The 19,741-nt window shown below is 38.4% G+C and overlaps 1 protein-coding gene across 1 annotated transcript; it reads left to right on the forward strand.

The window, feature by feature from the left end:
- Window positions 1-5,303: 5,303 nt before the first annotated feature.
- LOC308648040 (transcription elongation factor A protein-like 9) lies at window positions 5,304-5,793 on the forward strand (the record flags this gene model as incomplete). Its single annotated transcript, XM_081292741.1, has 1 exon — window positions 5,304-5,793. The coding sequence occupies exon 1, from the start codon at window positions 5,518-5,520 to the stop codon at window positions 5,791-5,793; it is 276 nt and encodes a 91-aa protein (XP_081148867.1). The 5' UTR covers window positions 5,304-5,517.
- Between the last annotated feature and the right edge of the window lie 13,948 nt (window positions 5,794-19,741).

Consider the following 19,741-nt stretch of genomic DNA (forward strand, 5'->3'; position numbering starts at 1 on the left):
CACTACCATTAGGCCTCGGTCAGCTCTGAACATTTGAATCGCATGCTCTGTGAGATTTTCCCATGCAAATCAAGCAGATTCTCCCTGGCTTGAATTTTAACTCTTATCTACTTAAAAACTTAAAATCAGTCATTCAGATTTGGAAAAGAACCTCAGGAAAAATTTCTTGCCACCAGGCTTGTTCCTATTCTGCCCTGACTGCCGGTTATACTCTCCTTGCCAAATGATTTTAATTCATTCTACCTGTGCCCTTGCAGCTGGGTGGACCAAGAGTAGGGTTTATTTCCCTGAGGGCAAATTAATTAGCTTCTGTGCCAGCAGTGCTGGATAAGTTTACAGGGTCATTGCCAGAGCACTTGAGCTATCTCACCAAACCTTTAACACTTTCCCAGCATGTTGCTTCAGGCAGCCACCAGGTAGGGATCAGAGTTGGCCTGTGCAGTGAAAATGATTTGACCATTTCTGGTTTTCTTAGCTGTCAACAAGAGAGCAATTTTAATTGCCTTCAAATCTCAGAGATCGATGAGGTGGCTTGTGTTGCTCTTTCCTTGCAGTTGGGATCTCACTACTGTTACAGGATTTTCTTTTTCTTGGCAGCAGTTATTAAAGCAGGAGGCAGGATGGTCATTAATATGAGGTTGGCTGGATATAGAAAAGTCAAGGTCAGTTTCAATGCATTTACAATCTGTTGATAGGTAACTAGGAGGGAAAACTCCTCCAAAAAGGAATTTAAATTCTTTTTATTCTCAAAAGGCTGCCTGTTGAAATGGTAAGACCCTGATCTTTTATTATTATTATTGTTATTATTATTATTATTTTGTTGTTGTTGTTGTTGTTATAAGACCCTAATCTTATTGTCAGACTTACAAGTAAGTTTATGGGAGAAAGGACTCACTCTCAATTAAGTCTAAAATATCGATTTCAATAATGTAGATAAGCAAAGTTGATTTTTTAAAAAAATATTTTTTAGTTGCAGTTGGACACAATACCTTTATTTTATTTATTTTTATGTGGTGCTGAGGATCGAACCCAGGACCTCGCATGGGCTAGGCGACCGTTCTATCGCTGAGCCAGAAACCCAGCCCCCCAAAAGTTGATTTTTTAAAAAATAAAAAAACCTTTGTTAAAGATATTCATGAAGATCACTCCCAGTGTACTTTCCATAAATGCTATTATTTGAGATTATTAGATTTTGATGAAAAGTAAATCTGGATCATGTTTTTTTTTCTGGTTTTGTCCATGCTGTTTGTAGCCGGAGAAGTGATCCATTAGGAAATAATCTTTTTCAATCTGGAGTTTTCTTTCTGAATTAAACAACAGACTCGTGACTGATCTTTCCTTCAGTTGGTTTTTCCCATGGAACTTGGGTTTGTTTTTGTAGTGCCCTCTAATAGCCACACACCCACATGATCACTTCTGTTTATTTTGCCTTTTTGATGGTACTCTCTGCAATTATTTGTTGCTTATTTGTTAGGATCCTATAATGAATGTATGTGTGCATGCTTAAAGCCTTTTGATATCCCGAGCTCCCTTAAGATTAAGTCCTATCCTTATCACAGCAGCATCTGACTCCAGTCTTTTCTCTGGCCTCTCATTTAGGGCTTATTCTAGCACCCTCGAACCACACCCACCTCCATCCAACCACACTTTCTTCTGGTTCTCTTTCACATTCGGTTCCCCACTTCTGGAATATTTCTTTCCTCCTTTATCCTTCAGATCCCTGACCCTCTTAGTCCTTAGGAAATGACCCCTTGCTAGGGTTTCCATAAGCCTTTTGGGCTTCCCTCACTCATCACAGGGTTTTCCTGGTGTTTATTATTGTCCATTTATTGGTCCTTATTCTTTGTACTAGATGTGAAGTTGAGGGTGAGGTCTGCTCAGTCTCCCTTTCTCGTCAAAGTCTGGAAGACAGCTTAGCATACAGATATTTGTTGAACCAATGAATGAACAAAACACCTGCATGTACCTTAGAAGTAATCCTTCTTGTGTTATATGATTGGCAACATGATATAGCATGTTTTCTTTATCACAATCACACTGTTAGAAAAGGTAAGAAATCTGGGATCTGGAAACATCATTTTCTCAAGAGCTGTATCTATAGTGAACAGGTGATGTGGGAAACTAGCTTGGCAATCTGGACAGTTATATTTACTTCCTCATTCTGCCATATATTTTTTTCCCCTTTTGGTACTGGGGATTGAACCCAGGGATACTTTGCCACTGAGCTACATCCCTAGTCTTTTGCCCACATTCTGGGATTTATAAAGCATGGGAGAGAGACTGCAAAACTCTCTCTCAGAGGTTAGGAATAAAAGCAGCTCATTCTTTTTGAGATTAAAGATTTTGTGATTCTAAGCATTCTGATTTATTAATACCATCAATTAGGCAGACCTAATTAATCTGAGCTGAGGTGAGGTGTAGCAGATCATATTCTTATCTGGAAAGATTTATGAGTTTTCTTCTCTGGGCCATTGAGAAAAGGAAGGGAATTTTCATTAAGGAGTCAGCTGGATGCTGAGGACAATTTCAATTTTTATCTCTCTTATGTCTGTTACTGGAAGACTGCACAATGGAGGTTCTGCATGATGGGGTGGGGCCAAGCCCAGAAAAATACCAGAAGGGTCTTAAATTATTTGTTTGAAGGATTTTAGCGATTTGTCTGGAAATGTCTTATGTCTACCCACAACAGCTCTTATGTGTGCTGAGGCTTATGGACTGACTGCTCCCAAAATGACTCTCAAGTACTCTTTGTAGATCTTTGAACTGGGAGGAGTCAAGAATCCCATATGATGCCCTGGAGACCTTCACAGTTTCAAGGCTGGGCATCTTTGATCTGTGGCCATTGTTAGGAGCCCAAAGGACTGTGAGAATAATCTGGAAATAATCTATTATTTGGATTAATTTGGGACAATTTCCTATTGGTATTCAAAATGAGGTAAGGTTTTGGGAGAAGGTGCAGAAGAATCCTTGTGGATTCTTGGTTAGCTTGGCATGGGAGGGTTTCTTAATAGTCTAGTCTTCTCCAAGAAATTGAGCAAGAAAATTCAAGAAGTTTGGGACATTGTTTAAAATTTAATTAGTGGAAAGACAGAGGCAGGAAGGTTTCTTTGACCTTCACACTTACTATCCTTCTAGTTAAGATTTGTATTGATGGAGAGTCTTGATTAACATCAGAAAACTGGGAATGTTGGTACTTGTGGATTTTAGTTCATTGATTTTTTTTCTACACAGGAACTAAATTACCTTAGATAAATTCAAAACAGTCAAATTCCCTTGGACCTCGTAAACTGGGTTAATTGCTCTCAAGCGATTAGTTTTAATTTCTAGAGCCTTTGAATTGTTAGAAGCACTAGTTTTAGATGTGGGCCCATCAGTTTTCCCAGAGGACTGCCTTTTATGAGAAGGGGATTTATTTTTGGGGGGGAGGATACAAAGATGTGGTTGCTGCATTTTCACAGAGTACCACTGGTTAGTCCTCTGCTGGGGACCCCTGGAGACTGCAGGGTCCTACATGAGTTTTATATGATGTTTATGTGTAAAAAAGCAGATAGGTCTCATCTTCTAGGTTATATGAGGGATATTTCTCAGCCATTTTCAAATCCTGGGACAAGTAAGGTTCCCAGAGTACCTAATTCAAGAACAAACTGTTCATGGTAGCAAAAAGATAAAGTCTGGACCCCTATGGTGTAGTTTGAAGGGGCACCTTTTTTTTTCCCTGATCATAGGAAATTTTCTTGTGAAAGTGAGATTATTTATTGGATGCAAATCTGGGTTCCTATTAGGTCAGCATCCTCATTCTGGGTCAGTGTAACAATTTCCTGGAAGTTTTGAGTACCTTCAACTCCTACTAAAAAAGTTAATGAGTACAAAAGTTAATGAGTCTCAGGACTCTCTAAGTGTGATGCTTCTGGGTTATAGGAGGGGCCTATAAATCTGTATTTGTAACTCCCCCAGTGATGCTTAAAGCAAAAGTTTGAGAGGATGGGAAGGAAAGGAACCTTAACTTTAGGTCACACAGCCTCCTTGTTCCTCTCTGGGTGTTCATGTCTGAGACACAAGAGGAGTTCTTTTTAGCAAAACTCTTATTAAAAGAAAAACTTTAGATAATTTACATTTAATAGAGTTCATTTGAACAAAGAAACTTAAAGAACTGAGGCAGTCTCAGGTCAATGTCTTTCTGCTTATTTAATTTAACACTGTCATGATACACTTTCTGGGTGAATACATGTTTAATATCCATTTGACCATGGACATGAAACAAAACTACAAAGGGTGTAGCTTTTCAGGATCTGAAAAATGACTTGTTTCAAAGCAGGTGAGCTTTCTCACTCTCTCTTCTGTGATATGAAATGTCTTCTCTCTGCCTGCCTCTCCCTCCTGCCTAGACAATATGATTTTTTAGCTGTGGTGTCAGTTGGGGCAAGTGCGGCTAAGAGGGAGCAGTTTATGAAGTCAATGTTTGCACACTTTGGGATTTTGGGCCCCACCTGGTTGCTCTTGAGAACTGATGTCTGAGCTGGTCCCAGAGGAAGGCATCTATTTCTGGAGCATTCTGTTGCTCTCTGCTACCTCTTTGGGGAATATTCTCACACCGTTGCTCCAGGCCAACAGAAATAGGACAGAATTAGTCTGTCAACCTGGGAATTGGCAATGAAGGAGAATTTCATTGTTTACACTCATGTGCGGGAAAAACCACATGAAATATATAGAAATGCTGGGTGCAGTGGGTCAGTGTATTCCCAGTGACTTGGGAGCCTGAGGCAGGAGGATCACAAGTTCCAGGTCAGTTTCAGCAATTTAGCAAGTCCCTGAGTAACTTAGACCCAGTCTCAAAATGAAAAATTAAAAGGGCTGGGGATGTAGCTCAGTGGTAAAGTGCCCCTATGTTCAATCTCTAGTACCCCAAAACAAACAAACAAACAAACACAAATCCCAAACCAATAAAAACACAATTTCATAGAAACCCTATGGAAAAACCCATGCTCTCCAGCCTCTTCCTTTGATGCTTTAATTCTCACTATGGCATCCCTATCTGTGATTGTCCCCATTCCTTGTGACCTTCAAGATCTCATTGGATTAGTCATTCTGCTTAATAATAGAAGTCTTGCCAATATCTTGCTGAAATCAGGTCTTTCCCATTTCTCAGATCTGTTTAAGTTCAGCTGTTCCATTTAAAGAGGCAATAAGATTAGGCATGGCTAGTCCTTAGTGAATCCTTAGTGTTTCCCTAAAGGATTCTGTAAAAGGGGGCACAGTGTACTCGTTAAGAATGTGGATTCTAGTCGACGTGTGCAGAAGTCCTGCTAGTCTGGTTCTTGTTCCCGTCTGGGTACCAGCTCCCTTCGGCAGTGCTGGCGGCAGCGCCGGAGGCCAGTGGAAGGATTCAACTTGCTGGAATTTTGCAGGTCTGTTAGAACCTTCCGAGGCTATAAAAGTATGAGAAAGCAGCAGACCGGATCAATACCAGTAATTGCATTCAAAGAGGAATAAGCAGGAAAGAAGAAAGAGAGGCACAAGATGAAACCCTGTCAGAAAATTGAAGAAAAACCAGACAATGAGAATGAACCAAAGCTGGAGGAAGAGCCAAAGCCTGAGGAAAAGCCAGAGGAAGAGGAAGAACCAGAGGAGGAGGAAAACGCAGAAGAAACTTTTAGAGAAAGGCTGATTCAATCTCTCCAGGATTTTAAAGAAGATATACATAACAGGCATTTGAGCAATGAGGATATGTTTAGGGAAGTGGATGAAATAGATGAGATAAGGAGAGTAAGAAACAAACTTATAGTGATGCGTTGAAAGGTCAATAGAAACCATCCTTACCCTTATTTGATGTAGTTTACCTTGATTTCTGTTTTATCTGACATTAACATTGCTATGTAGCTTTCCTTTTACTAGCATTTTTCCTGATATATCTTTGCCCATCTTTCTACTTTTAACCAGTTGCTATTAGTGGTTTTAGATATAGCTCTTGTTATCTGCATCTCATTGTTTATTGTATTTTGAACCTATCTACAAGTCTCTGTCTTTGAATAAGAAAGATTTACTCACTGTAAAAAAGAGGTTCCTGTTAGCATATAAAATGGGGGGAAGGTTACTAAATAATATGTGAATATCATATTTTTGAATAAGGTAAAAGTACATTTGTATATTACATATATGCTCATTAAAACTTGGGAAGAATAAGAGGCAAAAAAGTTAAGGCAAGCTGGGCATGGTGGCACAGGCCTATATTCCTAGCAATTTGTGAGGCTGAGGCAGGAGAGGAGGACCACAAGTTCAACACCAGCTTCTGCAACTTAGCAAGACCCTGGCCATAAAATAAAAAAGGCTGGGGATGTAGCTTAGTGGAGAATTGAACTCCTTTGTTCAATTCTCAGTGCTGCCAAAAAAAGTTCAGTTTCAGTGATGGGATTATGAATACAATCTTCTGCTTGTTTGTATTTTCCATATTCCTAAAATGAATACACAGTGTTGTTGCTAAAATAATAAAATTTTATAACTAAAAAAAAAAAAAAGAATGTGGATTCTGGGGCTGGGGATGTGGCTCAAGCGGTAGTGCGCTCGCCTGGCACGCGTGCGGCCCGGGTTCGATCCTCAGCACCACATACAAACAAAGATGTTGTGTCCGCCGATAACTAAAAAATAAAATATTAAAATTCTCTCTATCTTTCTCGCTCTCTCTTTAAAAAAAAAAAAGAATGTGGATTCTGGAGTCTGCACTGCCTGGGCTCAAGTCTCAGCTCCACCCTGAGAATAAAGGTTACACCTCCCTTATGATGGGAGGATGGAAGGGATGGCATAGGAGGAGCACTTGTATATTGCTGATGGCATGACCCCATGAATGCTAGCTGCTTTATTTTTTAAGTTCTCACTATTCATTCATTAAATAATTTGTTCTATACTCTTATCTGGGATGGTCACTAAGCCCTGCAGTATGCTATTTTCTCCATGATTTCATATTCTATGGGACATAGCAGACACAGCCTCAACTCAGTGGGGTCACAGTGGGTGTTAGGGGAAAAGAAATCTTAGACCCTGTCATGCCAGAGGATAAAATGAAGGTGCTTTGGATTGATCATGGGTGTCCTTTGCTTAAAAGCAAAATCTTCTGATTCTAGTGTGTCTGTTCACTTTACCTGCCACAGGAAAGAACAAAAATAAAAACTTTGAGATAAACCCAAAGGATCAGTGTCGTTCTTGTTTTCCAACTAGTAAAACATGAATATTGCCTATAAACTTGTATTTTTTCCCCAAGGCAGTTTTACCATAATTTTTGCTATGTCGATCAGGAATTTTTTGGATGTAACAGTCACATGAGTAGGTTGCTACTTTCTCACCACAAACAGATCGGTGTCAGCTTTGTGACTTTGGAATCATTTCTTATTTTCCCTCTGTGAGGTTGTTACAGTAGTCCCTCTTATCTGAGGTCTGGCCTTCTGTGGTTTCAGTTACTCATGGTCCATGGTGGTTTGAGAGTATTAAATGGAAAATTACAGAAATCAACAGTTCACAAGTTTTAAATTGCATGCCATTCTGGATAATGTGGTTTAATCTCAGACCTCTCCTGCTCTGTCCTGTTTGGGATATGAATCATCCCTTTATCCAGCATCTCCGTGCTGTCTTAGTGTCTCGGCTGTCAGATCTATGGTTTCAGTGATGCAGTGCTTGTGTTCAAGGAGCCCTTATGTAGCAGACCAATGCTGTGACACAGTGCCACGACATGCACCTCACTTCATCTCATCAGGTGGGCATTGTGCCCTCTCACATAATCATCGTAAGGAGAATGAGTACAGTATAATGAGATATTTTGAGAGACAGATCACATTCATGTCATTTTTATTACAGTATATTGTTATATTGTTCTACTTTATTATTGTTGTTAATCTCTTCTTGTGCCTAATTTATAAATTCAACTTCATCATAAGTACAAATGTATAGGTAAAAGGATTGCATATACAGATTTGGTAGTATCCAAGGTTTCAGGTATCCACTGGGGATCTTGGGACATCTCTCTCTTGGGATAATACTGTATGTTTATCTGGCCAGCCAGTCCTTCCAAAGTCTGATTCCTTTGGTCTTTTTGAAGGCAAACATTTCTTTCCTTTTGAAAATGCTTTTTTCCTGCTAGGCATGGTGGCCCATGCCTGTAATCCCAGGCTAAGGCAGGAGGATCACAAGTTAGTTCAAAGCCAGCCTCAGCAATTTAGTGAGGCCCTAAGCATCTCAGTGAGACCTTGCCTGTAAATAAAAAAATAGGACTGGGGATACGGCTCCGTGGTTAAGTGCCCCTGGGTTCAATCCAAAAGCTTCTTTCTTTGAGTATTCCTTTGATACCAGTTGTATATTTGGGTCATTCTAAAGTATAAAATCTTAAAAGATGTTTGGTCATCTTTGTTTTTAGGATAAGATAATTTTTTTTTGTGTGTATGTGTGGCAATACTGGGGATAGAATGGGGCTCTCTACCACTGTGCTAGATCTCTAGTCCTTTTTTTTTTTTATTTTGAGACAGGATCTTGCTAAGTTTCTGAGGCTAGACTTGAACTTGTGATCCTCCTGTCTCAGCCTCCCAAGGCTCTAGAATTATATGAGTGTGCCACTGTACTCAGCTAAGATTTTTTAATTGGTTCTTTTAGATATGCATTTCAGTAGAATTCATTATTGATATAATTGTATAAGCACGGAATATATCTTATTCTAATTATGACCCCATTTTTATGCATTGTACACAATGGTGGGATTCGTTATCGTGTATTCATATGTGTACATAGGAAAATTATTTTGGATTCATTCCACTGTCTTTCCTTTTCCTATATTCTCTCCCTTCCTTTCATTCCCCTTTGTATAATATACTGAATATTTGTTCTTCTCTTCTTCCCCTAATTGTGGGTTAGCTTCCACATATCAGTGAAAACATTAGACCTTTGGCTTTTTGGGACTGGCTTATTTTATTTAGCATGATAGTTTCTAGATCCATCCATTTACTTTCAAAAGTCATTAAGTCATTCTTCTTTATGGCTGAATAATACTCCAATGTGTATATTTACCACAATTTCTTTATCTGGTCATCTGTTGAAGGGCATTAAATTGATTCCATAACTGAGCTATTGTGAATTGAGTTGCTATCAACATTGATGTGGTGCATCACTGTAGCATGCTGATTTTAAATCCTTTGGATATATACTGAGGAGTGGGATAGCTAGTCAAATGGTGGTTCATTTCCTAGTTTTTTGAGGAATCTCCATACTGCTTTCTAGAGTGGTTGTACCAATTTTCAGTCCCACCAACATTGTATGAGTGTATCCTTTTTCCTCACACCCTTGCAAACATTTATTGTTAGTTGTATTCTTGATAATTGCCATTCTGACTGGAGTGAGATGAAATTTCAGTATAGTTTAAATTTGTATTTCTCTAAAGATAAGATTTTTAAAAAATTAATCTTGAAATGCTTTTATACTCATGAGAATTGGTGAAAATAGTATAGTTAGTCCTGTATACTGTTTATTCAGCTTTTCCTAATGGAACATCTTACATAATCTTCAGACATTATCAAACCAAGAAATTGACTTTGGAATTAACTGCAAATTTTTTTCAGATGTCAGCATTTTATATGTTTTTTTTGTATGTATAGATAGTTTTGTGAAATTGTAATGTGAGATTTTTGTTAAAAGTACCAGCCAGGATACAATCTATTCTATCACCCAAAACTCCATGATTTTATTATTTTATAATCATACCTTCTCTCTGACCTAACCTCTAGTAACTGCTGATCTGTTCTTCATCACAATTATTTTGTTATTTCAAGAATGTTATAGAAATGGAATCATATAGTATGTAAATTTATTTTTATTTTTATTTTTAGTAATGGTAATTTAACTCTAGGGCACTCGACCACTTAGCCACATCCCCAGGCCTATTTTATATTTTATTTAGAGACAGGGTCTCATTGAGTTGCTTAGTGCCTTGTCATTGCTGAGGCTGGCTTTGAATTTGTGATCCTCCTGGCTCAGCCTCCTGAGCCACTGGGATTACAGGCGTGGGTCACTGTGCCCAGCAGTATGTAAACTTTTGAGATTTTTTTTTCCACTTAGCATAATGCACTTGGGATTCACCCAAAAGTTCTAAGTATCATTGTTTCTTTTTGTTGCCAAGTAATGTTACATTGTAGGATCCACTGCAGTTTATTTCTCCATTTATCTGTTGAAGGATATTTGGGTTGTTTCCAGTGTTTGGCTATTGCAAATAAAGCAATATATTTGTGTATAGTTTCTTTGTGTGAATAGAAGTTTTATTTTTCTAGGTTTCTGGGCAACCCTCTTATAAATTTTATTTGCAGTTGTATTTACAAAGTTGTTGATGTTAAGTAGTGCTTCTTAGATTGTCCTGAATGAATGAGAAAAGAACAGAGGTAACTTAATATATAAATGATGCATTTAGGTCAAATGAAGTCAAATGATATGACATTCGGGGCTAATAGTGATCTGACAGCTCTTCAGATAGAGATAATTGGTGAGAGAAGGGAGCTATCACATAATACATGGTAGGCTGGGCATAGTGGCGCACTCCCAGAGACTCAGGAGGTTGAAGCAGGAGTATTGCAAGTCAAAAACAGCCTTGGCAATTTAGAGAGACACTGTCTCAAAAAATAAAACTGTTGCTCAGTGTAGAGAACTCCTAGTTCAATTACTACAACAACATCCCCACCCCCACCCCCAATTCCTACCACATGGTAGCATAAATCTGCCAAACTCAAAATTATTTGTGTAGGAGTCAGGCACGGTGATGCATGCCTATAATCCCAGCAGTTTGGGAGGCTGAGGTAGGAGCTTCAGCAACTTAGCAAGACCCTAACTAACTCAGCAAGACCCTGTCTCTAAAAAATAAATCATTTGTCAAAGAATCAGTTCTGTGGTTATATTGTGAATGGTGATTTTTTTTCCCAAAGAAAAACACCCTCTTCCTCATTATATTAAAATAATTGTTCATTTGGACTTTTAGACTTTTATTGGTTACATAGTTTTGCTTTTTATTTCATTTATAAACTTGTTTTAATTTTATGGCTATGAGCCAGCACATGATCAGTTTAACCTATTCAATAAACCCACCATGGTATGCACGATTTTGCTGTGACAGTAGTACTGAACAAAGTTAAACACAAACACACTATATTAAAAAAAAAACTATCATGATGGGGATTTATACCATGTTTTATGTTTGTACCTATTAGTATAGTTGGTATATTGGTTCACATGGAGGTAAAAATGAAGGTAGCTTACACAAGTGGAGAAAAAAAATCTCTCGTAAAAATCTGAGCTGGTCCGTGATCCAGGAGTGTAGGGCTTTCCGGAGATCCAAGGGCCTCTTAGTTTGTTGCTCTACCTTCCTGATGTGAATGTGAATCACCTGGAGATCCTGTTAAAACACAGAGTTGGCTTCAGGAGGTCCAGGCTGGGGCCTCAGAGTCTGCATTTGCACAAATTCCCAGGTGATGCCGCTTTTTCTGGTTCACAGCCAAAGAGTCTTGTAAAGTGGGCTCCTGCCTGTAGTCAGTGGTGGGAGTCTGTTTGTCTTCACTTCATTGGACTGTCAGCTGTGAGAAGTAGCAAAGAGGTTGCAAAGGACAAGCAGCCTCTTTCTGAGAACAAGACCAGAAGCTATATGTAGTCCCCAACTTACAATGGTTTGATTACAATTTTTAACTTTACAATGGTACAAAAGCCCTATGCATTTGGTAGAAACCATACTTCAATTTTTTTTTTTTTAAACTTCAAAGTTTCGGAGTTTTGATATTTTCTGGCTGGCAATGTGCCATAGGAGATTCTCCTGAGTGAGCTGCAGCTTCCAGTTAGTCACATGATTGCAGGGGACTCAGTGGATACTGTCAGTGTGCTGTGTTGTCATCATTTTTTGGCTGTTGTATGTTGTTTCTTGGTCTCACATCATGTCTACAGAGTGCCCATCTGTCTCCTGTAGTGTATGTGACGGTGAGTACCCAAATATCATTTTGTGTACAACATTCAACGAATTACATGACAATTTCAATATTTTATTATAAAACAGACTTTGCGTTAGATGATTTTGCCCAACTGTAGGCAAATGTAAGTGTTCTGAGCACATTTAATGTACACTAGGCTAAATTTTGATGTTTGATAAGTTAGATGTTGTAAATACATTTACAACTTAAGATATTTTCAACTTGGTATGGGTTTCTTGGAATGTGATCCCATTGTAACTAAGGGGAGCATTTGTATATTCTCATGTTTACTTATTATTGGCCAGAATTTGGTCATGTGAGCACACCCAGTTGCAAGGGAGGCTGCAAAATGTAGGCACTAGGTAAATCTTGAGGAATTCCATTAACTAAAAGAAAGATAGGGAAAATGAATATTAGAAAACTTTTATCTATTACCAACTATATTTAATGAGAATATGAGCCAATGTAGGGTTTGTGAGAATTTTTTTTCCCTCTTGGAGAGGCTCATACATTATTTACATTTGAGAAACATTAAACTGAGGTATAATCCGAGGCACAAAGCTCCTTAGCATTCACAGAAACCTTCTCACAATCTGTAACTCATCTACCCTTTCAATTTCATCTCTCCCCACGAACATACCCTTTGTGTAACTCTTGAATGATTTACTTTTATCCCCTTCCCAAAATGTTCTCATACCCCTGTGTTTTTGCATATGACATTCCTTTGTCCCCCCCCATTGGTGGTTCCCACTCCAGTTAGGCCTAGTTGGCAAGCTTGTATTCCAGGACATGGAGTGTGACTCTCAGCATTGTCAAGAACCTTGCAAATCTGTGGTTTCTATAGAGGCCCCTCAAGAGGCAATGAATGGATAAGCATAATGGTGACTGCTCTGGAACCTCTCAAACCTTCTGGTTTGCTGTGAGAACCACTGAGTTCATCTTCCCAGAAGAAAGGCATGACTGTTAATTCTAGAACCTGTCTCTCCTCACCCCCTGCAACACCAGAGTAAGGCCCACAGAATCATCATGACTTTTTGCTGTAGGTATTTACATTCTAGGACAAACCTCGAAGCTAAAGTGGCTTGGATTCTATTTAGAGATGTTATTGACTTATTGGGAAGCCATAACATACTCAATTTAATAAACTTCCTTGGAGAAGACCAGTTTATTTCTTTAATGTACACTGGAACATGGAACAGGCTAAGATTTTTCCTTTCTTTGAAAATATCCTACAGTTGCCTATAAATCATCAAAATTGAGTGTGTGTATATTTGTGGGTGTTAGAAAAAATATAAAATTCTCTTTAATGTCTTTTGGTTTGTTTTATCAGTTAGAATGGAAGTCTCAAATTTTTCCTGGATGCAATCATAACTTCAAATGATGTTTACTTTAGAATATACAAGAAATCAAGAAATCAACAACAAAAATTACCCATAGGATTTAAACTCACTGTATTTTTTCCATTCTTTTTTTTCCATTCTTTTAAATTCTATTTCCCATGTTTTTTCATCCTTTTAATAGTAGAAGCCCATCATTACTATTTTTTTTTGGTAATATCATTGATGTTTTAATTATTTCTGTTTGATTCATGGATTCATTTAGGCCTAATGACTGAGTTAAAAGTAATTTTATGTATGAGAATATAATGTCTTATAAATACTTCTTTATATATAGTCTTACTTTTTTTTCTAAATATTTATTTTTTAATTGTAGTTGCACACAATACCACTTAGTTATTTTTATGTGCTGAGGATGGAACCCAGGGTGCCGCACGTGTGAGGCGAGCGCTGTAATGCTGAGCCACAGCCCGGCCCCATGGTCTTACTTTAAAAAAAAAAAGCATTTTTTTTTTTTAAAGCCATTCTCTCTACTCAATGCCTTTCTTAAGACAAATACTCGTTAGTTAACCTGGGGAGAATCTCCATTAGCCAAGTGACAGTAGTTAGCTTGAATCTGAAAATGACTTGATCACTCGCAGCTTTTTCTCTATTTTTCTTTTCTTTCTTTCTTTTTTAAATATTGAGTTCTATTCCTGGAACGCAGGCTTCCCTCTTTGGATTCACCTGTGTCAATGCCAGGAACTTTATCATGACAAAAGAAATGCAGGTGTGAATAAGGAATTTTCACAGTGCTTTTTTTTTTTAGTACTACTGTAACATATCAGTATAGCCATAGGTACCAAGGAAGGAGCCTCTGACCTAAAGGTAGACAAAAAAAAAAAAAAAAAAAAAAAAAAAAATAGTGTTCACACTGAGCTGCAGGAAATTATTTTGTTACCTAGTTAGTCCCTTTATGGCCTAGGATTTCCAAATTCCATTTTGGCATCTTTGAACAGTTTTACATCACAGCATGAACTCTCTGTGGTGGTAGGGCCTTAGGCTGTGGTGTTAGGAGTATCTCTCTGGTCCTTCCTGCAGAGAGTGATGGATAAGAGAGGGGACTGATAATATTTCTGTGCATCTTCTTGGAGGTAGTACTGATAGGAGACAGAAAGAAGTGAGTGGTGGGAACATGAGGTGAAGGGAATATTCTATAAAGTGAGCCCACTGTGCTGACCCCCACAAGCTTTCTTTTCCAAGAAGCAGTTTACCTGCAGCCCTGCCTGTTTAAGTGGACAGGCTACATCACACTCTTCAGCAAACTATCTGTTATCTGCAGGGGAAATGCAGTTCTAAAATAATGACGGTAAGAGGAATCCAAGTAACCCTGAAGCGGAAGACTTTGGTAATGCTTTTAATAGATCAGAGCCTGGAACTCAGGGAGATAAGGATGATTCCTCCTAACCATAAAAATCTGTAAGAATTTATGGTTAAGAATCCAGTTTGAACCTGTCAGCATGGGCCAAAGTGACCTAGAGTTGTCATGGCAGTGGGGATTTGAAAATCTGATGTTATTCTGTTGTCAGCTAAAAGTCAAGAGATGGATCTTGGGCTGGGGATGTGGCTCAAGCGGTAGCGCGCTCGCCTGGCATGCATGTGGCCTGGGTTCGATCCTCAGCACCACATACAAACAAAGATGTTGTGTCCGCCGAGAACTAAAAAATAAATATTAAAATTCTCTCTCTCCCTCCCTCCCTCTCTCACTCTCTCTTAAAAAAAAAAAAAAAAAGATGGATCTGGGCAGAATTTTCTGGGATCCCCAATAAAACTGGCATGCAGAAGAGGCACACTGTCCCTCTCCTCTTTAAGATGACTCACACTCTCCCTTAAGAGTGTCTCCTTTTCTGTCCCATTTAATAAACTCATATCCTGTTACTCTAAGTGACATCCTGAAATCTTTCTGACTTGATTGCAAGAATCGGGTTGCAGGGTGGAGGGTGGAGTTGTTGCGTTGTTTCAGTTTCCCAGAGGGCCTCATCCCTGTAACAGTACAAGGGAAAGAATGGATTTCAGAGTCGGGCCTGGCTCTATTGTGTAAGCTTAGGCTACAATCCTACCCTTTCTGGGTCTCAGTTTCTCACCTGTAAGATGAGGATAATACTTGCCTCATAATGTTGATGTGATTTGTAAGCGAAACAATGAGTGCAAAATGCTTAGACGGTGCATGAAGTAGATGCCTACCTTGCTTCTCTCTCATTTTTCTTAACATTTAGCAGGACCTGGTACTTTCAGAATAGGGCCAGTGCTCTCTGGAAAGAGGCCACATTATTTGTTAAGCTGCTCCAATGACCCAGTCAATAGAGTAAGAGTTATGATTCCCAGAGTCAATCGACCTATTGTTATTAAATTGCCTGGCTCTGCTAGTTTCTAGAGTTGTCATTTTGTACTGGTATTGATTTACAGTTTTCTTTCTACCCTGCTCTTGCAGATGTTGTTACTAGTCCAGGACACTAGATGGAGCCATTTTACTAAATATCAATGACTTTTTAATAATTGTAAACAAACCCCTATCTTGAGATATATATATATATTTTTGTGGTGCTGGAGATTGAACCCAGGGCTTTGTGCATGTGAGGCAAGCACTCTACCAATGAGTTATATCCCCAGCCCCAATTGCATGCATTAGCATAGCCATATATTTGAGTCCATGTATGAAATCTCTTTACATTTTGTGTTTCTTTCATTCATAACAAGGTGAATGTAATACTTAGAAGTCATGCAAAAACTTTGCATATTTTATTTAGTTCTAGGGATTAGGAGAGCAAGAAAAATAAGCAGTGGATTCAAAAAGAAGTCACATGTTTGCTTGAAATTCAAGAATGAAGTGTATAAAGAAAGGTTGAATGTATGTGGATTACTAGGTATTTAAAAAATAGACAGGCAATGTTGTGGTGGACTCTAATAATGAATGGTTTCTATGAAAGATGGTAAGCAGCTATTATTCTCTACCATAGGGAAGAAAAGAACAAGAAGAAACGGACTTATTTATATGACCACATGAGAGATGTACATTAGTCACAAGGAAAAATTTCTGGAACCAAGGGCATACAATATAATGAAGGAAATTGTCAAAAATTTAAAATTAATGTTAGAAACAAATTAGGCAGGGTTGCAGCATGTCCTCATTGAATTCTTTGCTATCCTACCAGAAGACATGGGAGCATTCTCTTCTGTTTCTTTGAAGCTTGGCCCGATGTAGGCCAGGATGATCTTGCAGCCCAGTGACATAGGCTAAGACTAGATATGACTTAATAGGATTAATGGTATTTTCAAAAGTGCCCTGTTGTTGTATTTTTTAAAAAATAATATTAGAGATCTTTATAAGTAACTAGCATTTTTTTTCCTGGTTTCTAAAATACTTATGTCAGGGCAAGGATAGAGGAAGGAAAATGACCACAGTTGAAGAAAAACTCAGAGATTTCTCCCTTGAAATTATTCCTTTATTATTTCTTTATTATTATTATTATCAAACCCAGGAGTGCTTTAACACTGAGCTACATCTGTAGTTCTTTTTCTTATTTTGAGAAAGGGTCTTGCTAAGTTGCTGAAGTTTTTTTCTGAGTTGCTGAGACTGGCCTCAAATTTGTGATCCTCCTGCCTCAGATTCTCTAGTCATTGGGATTAGAGGTATGTGCTACTATGCCCCGTTCCTTGACTCTTATTTTTTAATATTTTATTTGTTACTTGTTATGTGATTTCTCAGAGTATTATTTGGTTTTGTTTGCTATTTCTTATTTTTACCTGTACTATCTGGTACCTGATAATGGTGAGGATGACTAGCTCCGATTACTGGGTATTCACAATTACATACCAAGTCCACAGGAGGGCGCCAAACTTCACTTTCTCCCCAGAATCACCCAACAATACATCTTGTGAGTCCACCTTGGATTATTCTTTTCTCTCCCTCTTGTCCTATAGAACCATTAGTCCTGGGTCCCAGCTTTATCCTAGAAAAATAGAATATGACATATTTTTTCATATTCTTCAGAGTCAACAATATAGTACAAGACAGTAAAACTTCTCATTACTCATAATGACTGCCCCTTTATCATTTAGCTTAGCAGTATAATGAATATGATTCCATATCTTTTGAGAGATAATTTACCAGGAAGGGGTGAGTAGAGAAATAAAGAATGAGGTTTTTGGTGATAGAGGACTGGGATGAGGTGGAGAAAATCCAGCCTAGCTGTTTTTTACTCCCCCTTGCTGATTATAAATGTAATGCATGGTCATTATAGAAAAAATGGGGAAAAACCCTCTCAAAATAGTTTAAACAAAGCAAAACAAAACTATTTACAATTATATAACTTATAACTGTGGTTAATGTTGCAAAATATTTTCTTCTATGTAGCTGAGGGAAATTTGGAGAAACTGAGCCAACTGTGTGTGACAATCTGATCTGAAAGATCATCAAGGGGCTAAAAGGTGAATTTAAGAGCAGTATTGACACAAAACAGTCTTTCATTCTCTTACTCTCACAATCCCACCTGGACCCCCCCCCTCTCTCTCTCTCACACACACACACACACACACACACACACACACACACAGAATGATGATCAATGGTTCTAACAGCAAAGAGCCTTAGTTTATTTTAATGCTGGCAAAGAAACTTCTTTGGTGTGAATCTATTTATAGATATAAGCTTTAGGGATAAGTATTACAGTGAAACATATGAGAGAAAATGAAAATTTTTCTTCTAAAATAAAATAAAAAATTTATTTCTCCTGTAGAGTATGTTTCTACATAATTCATGCATAAGATTATCTATTCAAACAAGGAGAGAAATGAATTACAGTAGATGGGGTAGAGAGGGAAGATGGGAGGGAAGGGGAGGGGGGATAGTAGAGAATAGGAAAGGTAGCAGAATACAACAGTCACTAATATGGCATTATGTAAAAATGTGGATGTGTAACCGATGTGATTCTGCAATCTGTATTTGGGGTAAAAATGGGAGTTCATAACCCACTTGAATCTAATGTATGAAATATGATATGTCAAGAGCTTTGTAATGTTTTGAACAACCAATAAAAAAATAAATAAATTTTAAAAAAATTATCCATTAAAAAAAAAAGAGCAGTATTGATGTCATGTATATATGATCAGAGGGTAGAGAAAAATCTGTTCTCAGAGAGAAAAGCAAAGCAGGGATTTAGAAAATGGATAAAATGAAAGGCTCTTGACTCCAGAGAGCAACAGAGATGGAAGGAGCAACTTCCTAGGTTTCCTATGCTTCTGCTGTTCCTCTTTCAGGGACTAGGGCTCCTGGGCGTAATGCCTGTTTTAGGTCCTGTTAGCAGTTTTTCAACAGTTCTTCAAAAGTATCAACAAGTGGGTTCTCATTACTTGAAGTCAAAGGCCTCTGACTAGAATTGTCACACAAAATAAAAGATGCTTAATAATTATTTTCTGTGGACATCTCCATGGAAACTGCCATTCTCATTCTTTCACTCACTGTAATGTACCATACTGATGCTTTCCCCAGAGCCTCTTGGGTCCTTTTTAACTAGATTCAATGTGCTTTCCAACAGCCAGGACCCATAGCTCTCTTTTGGGAGGACAGTCCTCAGCCTACTGAAACCTACCTTACATGTATTCATAAAGAGCTGGAAGAGGTTGGAAATTTGGGCCCCCTTGGTTGGACTCTTAACCAATGACACAGGGGTATGGAGTATAAAGCTGTAGCCCTAACTTACTCCAGAGTTCCTTGAGAGTTCCTCTATGGGGTCACACTGAAGTTATTTTCTATGGGACTTTGTCTGGGATTGAACTTGTGGTGGGCAGCTTCTATGATGGATCCAAGTGATCCCTTCCTCCTGGTATTCACAGCCTTGTGAGATCCCTTCTCCTTGAAGAGAAAGGAATAGACAGAGTGATTTGCTTTTTACCAATAGAATATGGCAAGGCTGAGGGACAGCACTTCCTTGATTAGGTTACACAAGATTGTGATCTCTGTCTTGGCTACCTCTGTTATCAGCTCGCCTCCTTTGATAAAGCAAACTTCCTGCCCAGGAACTGAAGGCAGCCTTTGGCCAACAACCTGTTCGGAACTAAAAGCTTTCATCAACCATTGAGTGAATGTGGAAGTAGGTCCTTCCCAGGTTGAGCTCTCAGATGAAACTGTAGATCCTGAACCAACACCATGATTGCAACCTCATGATAGACCATGAAGCAGAGGACCCAATTAGGTTGTACTTGGACTCTGGACCCACAGAGACTGTGAGATAATGAATGTGTGTAGCCTTTAGATACCAAGTTTTGTTAAATTGTTATGTAGGCTAACACAGTGGGTTCATCCATGTCTTGCTTTCCCCATAATCTTTTTTTTTAAAATATTTATTTATTTAGTTTTAGGTGGGCACAATATCTTTTTATTTTTTTAATTTTTATGTG

Source organism: Spermophilus citellus (assembly GCF_964194105.1).
Source record: "Spermophilus citellus genome assembly, chromosome: 4".
Classification (NCBI taxonomy): domain Eukaryota; kingdom Metazoa; phylum Chordata; class Mammalia; order Rodentia; family Sciuridae; genus Spermophilus; species Spermophilus citellus.